Source organism: Pseudorasbora parva, chromosome 11, assembly GCF_024679245.1.
Source record: "Pseudorasbora parva isolate DD20220531a chromosome 11, ASM2467924v1, whole genome shotgun sequence".
NCBI lineage: Eukaryota > Metazoa > Chordata > Actinopteri > Cypriniformes > Gobionidae > Pseudorasbora > Pseudorasbora parva.
This window is the reverse complement of record NC_090182.1, coordinates 47,145,566-47,155,565: the sequence shown is the minus strand read 5'-3', so window position 1 is coordinate 47,155,565 and position 10,000 is coordinate 47,145,566. Positions and strand designations below refer to the sequence as shown.

The window sequence follows — 10,000 nt, the reverse complement described above, 5'->3', positions numbered from 1 at the left end:
CACTTGTTGCCTAATATACACTAGCCTGACAAGCCAAGATGTTTGGTCTGGAAACTCTCCATTGACGGCTCAATCCGAGGGGCGGATAAACGGTCGTCTGTCAAACTCCCTCTGCACGCAATAGGATAGCGCTACACCAACCAGAGCAACGAAGGTGAAGCAGAGCTCGCTGACAGATTAAACATTCACCGTATCCGGTCGGCTAAACTCGAACACATCTTCCCTTCTTCAGAATGACTTCAGTGCCGTTCTTTGTTCTTTTCTCAGAGAAAAGCTCAACTCAAGTCTTCCAGAGTCGCGGTCAGAGCTGATTCGAAAGACCGCCGTTCGCCAGTTTCTGTGTTTACTAGAAGCATTTGCTGCCGCTAGGGTGCGTCTAGATGTCTAGGCTAATATCCCACCCACTAACAGGAGCTCGTGATGAAGAGATCATCAGTGTTATTCACTTCACCTGTGGCAGAGAAGTTGGAAAAATAAAAAAATATATAGGAATTGCTCATGTATGGAGACTTCAGGGCAATTTTGCACGACGGGCAATACTTATATAGTGATGGCTGATTTCAAAACAAAGTTTTGAACCGTTATGAATCAGTGAATCAATTCATGATTCAGTCAAACTGCTGAAATCACGAGACTTTGGCGATCCAAATAATTTGAAGCGTTGTTCTGAAATCGGCCATCACTATATAAGTCGTTATTTAGTGTTTTTTGCGCACTAACTCTATTCTGGCCTCTTCATCAATGATTGTAGAGCCGCTGTAGTGAGATGGGCTTTGTAACGACGTCTTTAGTGCCTTTATGGGTCTTGAGAGAGGAAATGACATTGGTGTCAATGAAGGCCTTTCTGAGCCATCGGATTTCAACACTAATATCTTCATCTGTGTGTGAAGATGAGCGGAGGTCTGACGGCTGGCCAACCACAGGAGGAATTAATCACACAATGCACATTTATGGGTGACTAACGTAGTCTCCTGCTTCTCTGATGTTAGCAGCTATACGGAAGCCAATTGTGTGATTATTCACATTTTCAGAGATATTGGTGGTGGATGTTCCTGCAGGGTTCACATGATCATGCTAATCCTGGGGATATCAGGGGCTTTTCTAAGCATGACACTGACTGATAACCTCTTGTGCTCGCAGCTCTCATCAGTCTGTCGTTTGGAGGCGCGATCGGCCTGATGTTCCTCATGCTGGGCTGCGCTCTGCCCGTCTATAAGTAAGTGTCTCATGATGTTTGTCTGATCATGTGATCTGTGTGTGTGTGTGTTTGTTCCTTGTATGGCAATACTTGTGAGGGTACAAATGTCCTCACTTGTATAGTAAAATATGAAAACAACTCACTAGTGAGGACATTGGACTGGTCCTCACTAGTTAAAAAGGCTTATAATCGGCCAAAACAAGTTTTTATTTACATCTATTGTTTTGCACATGTTTCTGGGATGCAGAGGTTTAGGGATGGGGGCAGTGTGTGTGTGAGTGCGAGTGTGAGTGTGTGTGTGAGTGTGTGTGTGAGTGTGTGTGTGAGTGTGAGTGTGAGTGTGAGTGTGATGGGTAGGTTTAGGGATAGGGGTTGTGTTAGGGGATAGAAAATATCATTAACCTGATATAAAATCAATGTAAGTCTATGTAATGTCCTCACTAATATAGTGTAACAAACGTGTGTGTGTGTGTGTGTGTGTGTGTGTGTGTGTGTGTGTGCGCTTACGGCTGGTGTTTGTGTGCAGTAAGTACTGGCCTCTGTTCCTGCTCTTCTTCTACATCCTGTCACCCATCCCGTACTGCATCTCTCGGCGCGTGGTGGACGACACTGACTCGGCTAGTAATGCCTGCAAAGAGCTGGCCATATTCCTGACCACGGGGATCGTCGTGTCGGCCTTCGGCCTGCCCGTCATATTCGCCCGCGCCGCTGTGGTAAATATCAGACCTTCCTGTTAAAATCACCATAAACACACGTTAGGGCTCCAGCGTAACATTATACAGCAAAAAATGCTCTTCTTATTTAGTAATTTTGTCCAGGGTAACACTTTATTTTACGGTTCAGTTTTTAACTATTAACTAGTGTCTTATGATCATGCATATTACTATGATATTGTCTATTTCTGAGCACTTCTAAAGCTCATATTAATGCCTTATTCTGCATGAGCTTATTCTACATCCCTTAATCCGACCCAATACCTAAACTTAAACGCTACAAAAACTACCTTACTAACTATTAATAAGCAGTAAATTAGGAGTTTATTGAGGCAGAAGTTGGAGTTAATAGAGAATATGTGTTCCCCATGCTTAAGTGGTACAGACTCTTGTTTATTGTTTCCAAACAGAAATAAGATTATTTTTCTCACCACATTGGCAGACAATTTAGCTTGTTTTAAGGAAAAACTCACTTCATTTTGATATTTTTCCCCCAGAAAACAAGAAAAAATATCTTATGTTATTTTACTTATCTAGTAAATTAATCTTTATTTAAAAACTAGGATTAGAGATTAAGCCAGGATATCTTTTTGATCCAATTTATCCGCTAATATACAGTTATCTTTCGTTATCGTTCTTGGTGTGACGCTGCGTTCTCACCAAATGCGAATTGAGCGTCAAAATCACGTCTAGTTTGACGTGTGAACATTTTAAATCCATTCGCACGTCCGCAGCAAATGGGATGCGCATAGAAATCAAGCATTTGAAGCGAAATAGATGCGCATTAAAGGCGCTCCAGGTGAAATATGTCACCACCACTGCCTCTTTTCATTTTCAAAAAAATATATATTAAGGATTAACAGCCACACATGTGGTTCAGCCAACACACTACCTGGATGATCTTCACTGCATATATTTAAATAAAATATAAAGTTTGAAACTTCACTTTGCCCTCAGTCAAAATGATTTGGTACGCAACAATATATTAATTGGGCCAAAGATCACCCATTACATGTACACAAGATGAATTATATCTCATGTTTAACCTCTACAGAGACATCCGAGCCAGTGGCAAATGCCAGAAGGACTAGCCCAGGAAAGGCTGCTCTCGCCGGGGTTAACGAGCGCTGAGCGCCCGGAGATCGCCTGGAGCTCACAACTCCAAAAACGCACAAGTTTTCTTTTTAAGTAGGCGCTGTATTTATAAGTAAACCACATATTTTAGCTTTAAACAACTACATTCTCAACTGAAAAGTTAACATTTATTGACAAAATAACAGTATTTTTTAATTATGCAGAGTTTCTCATCACGTCACTTTACCATGTGACAGCAGCAAGCAGGCTCCTCATTGGTTAACGCGGCGTGAATTGACGCCAAAGTTTAAAATCTCCACTTGGGCGTAGACGCGAATTTGCTTCAAACACGTGAATGCACAAAAAGCACGACGTGTGTATCGCGCAAGACGCTCAATTCGCTTCAAATTCGCGTTATTCGTGCGAACTGGACGCGCAAATGAGGCGGAATCGCATCATCGCAAAACACGTCTCCCGCGCCGCAGGACCTCCAGATGTGCGTCAACACGCCTTTCCATTGACTTAACATGGAAATCATTCGCTCCAGACTATGGAAGGATATCGCTGACTATTTTCAAAAGGAATTGCAAATTGTATTTGCAAGTGCATTTTCAATTTGTGGACGCATAAAGTGTGACATAATCCAAACACAATTGCAAATCGCGCATTTCTGTTTACATTTTCTTTAACGCAAACGCACAAGGACTGCCATATTTCAAATGGAACAGCAAAGTCTGTTTGCAATTGCATTTCCAATGTCTTACAAGTAATGACCTTGCTATTTTGGAATAGTAATAGAAAATCACCTATTTGCTATTTCATTTCCTCTGTGTACTGCAACATCCTGCACCAAATTCAAATGGAATCACAATCCCCTTAGCGTTTTCATTTCTGATGTCTAACACACTCATCTGTCAATCAGACTTGAGGGCGGTTTACTGATTAAAACTACATTTAGTGACAAAATAACAGTATATTTTAATTATATGCAGGGTTTCTCATCATGTCACTTTACCATGTGACAGCAGCAAGCAGGCTCCTCATTGGTTAACGCGGCGCGAATTGACGCCAAAGTTAAAAAAAATTGGGTGTAGACTAGGCATGTGCCGATATCATTTTTTCATGTTGCGATTAATTGATGAAGTTTTATCACGATATACGATATTATCACGATATTGAAATAAGTTGCAAAAAAAAGTGTTGCCATAGCATAACAGCTTTAAGAACTATTTTTGTAAGCACAAAAATAACTGAATGTTTAAATACAATAATGCACCAAATATATATACAGCTCTGGAAAAAAAATTAAGAGACGCCTCATTGAGAAATCAATGTTAAGTGGTCTCTTTATATTTTTCAGAGCTGTAAAAGTACAATTTTCAAACAGATTAAATTGCAAAAGAATTAGGCTATAAAGATCAACAGTAGGCTTACAAATTACAATAAGGTCTCATTATTTAATGCATTAACTAAGATTGAGAAATAGCTACATTTGGTACAGAAAGTATAATGTTTTTGTTAATGTTAGTTAAGAAATACTGATCATTGTTAGTTTTATCTTAGGTCCATTAACAAAGTTATTTTGATTTTGATTTTAATGTTATTAAACAGTAACTAAGAAATTAACATAGAATGATTAATTCTTTATAACTATTTTTCATTGTCAGTTTGGTAATAATGAATTAACATGTTAACTAATGAAGTCGTGTCTCAAAGTTTTACTGAACAATAACAGAACGTTCTAATTATTAGGGCATGTTGAAGTCCAGATTAAAACATAAAAATGTTTAAGTTTGAAAATAAATAGCCTATTAAGTATTTGGTGCTTTGATGAACAACATTGAGATTACAAAAACGAATGGCTGTTTTAAAAACTACACGCGTTTTTTTGTTTGTTTGCTGGTTTCCGGGGTAACCGGCTGCATTCTGCAGTTCATCAGCGCCCTCTGCTGTCACTGAGCGGCACTTAAGCAGCGCGTCTCCTTCACCGGTTCAGTCATGTGCAAACGCACGTTGGGCTTGTTTATATCTGAGCGCGTGTCCCTTTGACGCAGAATACAGCGGTGTTGAGCATTTATACGGTTGATGGGCAAAGTATTCTTGAATGCATTATAAAAAAATTATAAATTGTTAATAAATTATTATTTACGATATTTTAAAGTGCCCACGATAACAATATCGTGCATATTCATTATCGTGATAAATCGCATTATCGAAAATCGGCACATGTCTAGTGTAGACACGAATTCGCTTTAAACGCATGAATGCACAAAAAGCACGACGTGCGTATCGCACAAGACACTCAAATTCACGTTATTCGTGTGAACGAGGCGGAATTGCGTCCATCGCGCAGTGCGAAACTCGTGTATCATGCCGCAGGACCTCCAGACGCGCGTCAACATGCCTGTACATTGACTTAACATGGAAATCATTCACTGTCTTTGCGTTCGGTGTGAACATACCTTAAGAGTGTGCCTTCACGGTACGTTTACACAATAGCGATGTACTAAATTTGGCGTACAGATGACAAGATCACCAAGATATCCCTGCTTAATCCCTTATCCTAGTTTTGTGCAATAGGCCCCTGATCTCAGTCCATTAGTAAACAGACTTTTTAAATGTGATTGAGATGTTTAATGTCTGCAGATCGAGTGGGGAGCATGTGCGCTCGTCCTGACGGGAAACATCGTCATCTTCGCCACCATTTTGGGCTTCTTCCTGGTGTTTGGCTCGAATGATGACTTCAGCTGGCAGCAATGGTGAAGCCAAAAGTCCAGAATATGGACAGATTTTCCCCGGTGCAGCGTCACTATGATACTGTTACAGCAGTTTGTTTTACTCTGACATTATTGTTTTTATTTATAACTGCCGCCCATTGATAGATGCAGGAAATCAGTGCAATAATTTTGTTGATTTTTAGATCCGTCTGACATCAGGTTGGTGTCGTCATTTTCATGACTGACTGAATTCAGGTGGTCGAACACACACTGGTGACGTCAGATGGTTTGGTCCGAGCATTTCTTCTGAAACGTTCATCAGCTTTATGACTCTGATGTCCAGCTTTCTTTTTTTATTCAGAACTTATTTATTTGTTCCTGTGTCGCTCTTTTGTTCTCTCTGATAGCGCATTAAAGCTGAGATTGTAGCTCATTATGAAATTCATGTTGATTTTGAACGATTCTTTTTATTGCATAGTGATAACCAGATTTCCCAGGCACGTTTCTTTAAAAAAAAAAAAAAAAAACTAACCATTTATCAGCTAACTTTGAAATTCAGGTCATGTTTGATTTAAAGCATGTAGAATAGCTCATATTCTATAAATCTCCCTGAAACTAATCGAGGTGTGTTTCCAGAGGGTTTAGAGTCAATATGAAATCATATTCACACATTTTAGCTCTTATGGGCAATGATTATCGGTGCACATTATTCCAAGAAATGCATTAAAAAAAAGTTGACCTTCGTAATCTTGAATCAAATATTTTCAAGGCAATACACTCACTGTGAATAGGAAAGAAAAAACTGATAGATATCATCATACTTCCCCAGCTGATTGATAACATTAAGAATTGCAAACATTTTTTTGGATTACAACACTGTAAAAAAAAAAGTCTCCAATTGAAAATGTTCTAGTGACTGATCACATCTAAATTTTTCAATTGGCCAAATTGATGCAATTTAATTTACAGAAATTCAATTGAACAATGTAGATGTGATCAATCACTAGAACATTTTCAGTTGTGGCCTGAATTTTTTTTTTCAGTGAAGTTTTCTGAAATGTAATGAGGCATTACCTAGTTAAATATGCTCTAATTTGCATATATTTCAAGCACATAAATCTGAACGTTGGATAAAACCAGATTAAAAATGATTGTTTGATTTTGTTGACATATTAGAGTTAAAGGTTTTTAGAGAGGGGATTTTGGATTCCTCTTTTTATCGCTCCATAAATTAGAAAATACTGTCAACAGCTGGAAAAAAACACATATTTACCATGTTTTAAGGATTAAAATGTTGAATAAATCAGTGTGAATGATATATGAACAAACCCCTCGCAAAAAACCTTCAGAATAGAGATATGAATAAAACTGTAAGTTTTGGTGTAAGTGTAAGTAAGTGCTACTGAAGTGGAGAAAGATCTCTAAAGATATGTATTGGGATTGAAATCTACAGACGCAAACAGATAAAGTGCTATAAAAGATGCGCTTAAAAGTGTAATTTGGATGCTTTCTCTCCACTAGACTGAAAAAACACAATGTAAAGCCAAAAAGTGCAAAATCTTAAAATGTCCGTCTATTCGTATATTATTACTACTATATTTGTCTGAATTCAGCAGTAGAATAACTGTAAATGTGGTTTCATGTTGACTTTAACTCTTCAAAGAGACGTTCTGTTATTTTATATCTTACTGTTTGTGCACAAACAGCACAAGTAACATTGTGACTTTTTTTCCCCCCTCCTCCTCTTCTTCTTCTTTTTTTTTTTTTTAAATAAATGGCATTTTTGGAGAAAAAAAAGTTTGTTGTACACAACCTTTGTTCTCTCTTCCTGTTCAGATTTAGACTATTTTACTGACGCCATCATTAGTTTCATCACTGTAATCAGAAGACTCTCCACTGCAAAAAATGCTCTTCTTACTTAGTATTTTTGTCTTTTTTCTAGTCAAAATATCTAACAATTCTTACATTAAGAAACATTTACTAGACAAGTACAAATTATTGTCTTGTTTTGGGGGAAAAATAACTCTAAATGAAGAGAGTTTTTGCTTAAAATAAGATAAATAATCTGCCAATGGGGTGAGAAAAATAATCTTGTTTTCTGTTTGAATTAAGATTATTTTTCTCACCCCATTGGCAGATTATTCAGTTTATTTTAAGCAAAAACTTTTGATTATTTTTCCCAAACAAGACAATTACTTTTGCTTGTCTAGTAAATACTTCTTGTTTTAAGAATTTTTAGATGTTTGGACTAGAAACAAGACAAAAATACTGAGGAAGAAGAGCATTTTTTGCAGGTCAGTATGAGTGGAATGAGGGAGAGTCGCCTCAACACGCCTGCGTTACACCTGCCAGATTTACCTCAGATTTCAGGAATAATTCACATTTGTATGAATATAAAACATGTTTAGGTCATAAATGACCTATAGGGGAAAAAATGTATTATGCATGCAAGAAAAGAAGACTTGCATGCCAAAATTCAACACAAAATCTGATTACTGTATGTTTTACTTTGGATTTTTTTTTTTTTTTTTTGCTAATGGTGAATGACTTAATGGATTGCCATGGTTTTATTTTATTTATTAACATCCGCATTACACTACAACAGATACTAACATCACTGCAAAAAATGCTTTCCTTAGTGTTGTAGTCTTGTTTCTACTCAATATATAAAACAATTCTAAAAACAAGAAGTATTTACTAGACAAGCAAAAGTAATTGTCTTGTTTTGGGAACAAATTACACAAAATTAAATAAAGTTTTTGCTTAAAATAAGCGAAATATTCTACCAATGGGGTAAGCAAAATAATCTTGTTTTCTTTTTTAATTAAGATTATTTTTCTCACCCCAGATTATTATATATTATCTTATTTATAAGCAAAAACATAATTTTGAGATATTTCTTCCCGAAACAAGACCATCATTTTTACTTGTCTAGTAAATGTTCCTTAGTGTAAGATTTTTTTTAGATATTTTGACTAGAAACGAGACAAAAATGCTAAGTATGAAAAGCATTTTTTGCAGTGATGATGGATATATATATATATATATATATATATATATATATATATATATATATGGTATATATGGTTACTGAACATGAAAATAATGCCACAATGCACAGAAAACTTACTGTTAGTTTTTAGGGGTTAAGCCGGAGGTATCTGTGCGTTTTCTTCTTTTTGAGTCTATGGCCGGCCATATAACCGTATGGTAAAAAGTTGTGAAATTTGGCAGACTGACAGGACACAGTCCAAACATTCACCACAGCAAATTTAAAAGTTTCTAACTCAATCCCTCTAGCGCCACCAAATGTCCAAAGTTGCACTCGTGTTTATACTAATAATGTAAGGGCTAGAAATAAAAGTTCCACCATGAAACATTTTCCACCATTTTGCAAACTCCTCCTAGATGGTTCCTCCTCCTAGCAGCATTTCAGCACAGCGCCACCTACTGGTCAGATATTATTTTGCCCAAAAATCATGCACTTTTAATTCAGTGCAGCATACAGTAATGAATTTTCCCATGTCCACCATTTTGAATTTTGTCGTAAAATGCTGCATTAGCGTACCATTACGAAACTCTGCATCATCAGGTCTGTGCCATTAAAGAAATCCAAAAGTTTCATTACGGCGCCACATTCTGATCACAATTTATAATGACATTTCAAAAAATGCCAATAGCTTTTGTTTAATTTAGCTTATTTTAATAAAAGTAGAGTCCTAGTGTCATACCGAGAACAATAATACCAGTTATGCCATAATCGGTCAATCTTGTCCGGCATTTTGAATTGCTTTGAAAACCTTTTTCAAACTGGACTACAGGTCTGATTTTCACCAAATTTGGATTATCATTAGAACATGTCGGTGAAAAGTTGGTTCTGAGGCTGTAACTCTTTGGCATATTGACCCCAAACTTTGCATGTGTCATTGTCACCTCACACTGATCACACAATTTGGAAACAGCGCCACCTATTGGTCAAAAGTGCTAGGACAATTTTGTCATATTACATGTGATTGTATTTGTGATTATTTACCAGCCATTTTTAATAAAATAATCTAAAAAATGTTTTAAATTGCTCACTGTTTTGCTCTGAAGCTCACAGTCATGCTTACATGACTCATCGTGCCTTTTTTTGGGCTTGGCCCCGTAATCGTTGCCTGCAGCTATATTATATTAGCTATGGGAGTGGGACACATTCCTGCCAGGTTTCACCAGAGTTTGTGTGTGCATTTGAATATTTGGAGAGAGTTTTCTTCCCCCTAAAGCAGAAAGAGATCCATCGTCATGTTTAGAGCCGC

At 37.1% G+C, this 10,000-nt stretch overlaps 2 protein-coding genes across 5 annotated transcripts in view; both read left to right on the top strand.

The window, feature by feature from the left end:
* The window catches only part of leprotl1 (leptin receptor overlapping transcript like 1), an 8,898-nt gene extending 1,432 nt beyond the window's left edge, over nt 1-7,466 (top strand). Inside the window, exons 2-4 of the mRNA XM_067458136.1 lie at nt 1,141-1,216; nt 1,725-1,911; nt 5,632-7,466. Of these exons, the coding sequence (XP_067314237.1) occupies nt 1,141-1,216; nt 1,725-1,911; nt 5,632-5,748 (380 nt within the window). The 3' untranslated portion in view covers nt 5,749-7,466. The remainder of the gene's footprint in view (nt 1-1,140; nt 1,217-1,724; nt 1,912-5,631) is intronic.
* A 1,326-nt stretch (nt 7,467-8,792) lies between these two features.
* LOC137093302 (hyaluronan mediated motility receptor) overlaps nt 8,793-10,000 on the top strand; it is a 14,515-nt gene continuing 13,307 nt past the window's right edge. For all 4 annotated transcript variants that reach the window (XR_010908422.1, XR_010908421.1, XM_067458141.1 and 1 more), the window contains exon 1: nt 8,793-10,000. This exon is cut by the window's right edge and continues 140 nt beyond it. The gene's annotated coding sequence lies outside the window, so the exon portion shown is untranslated.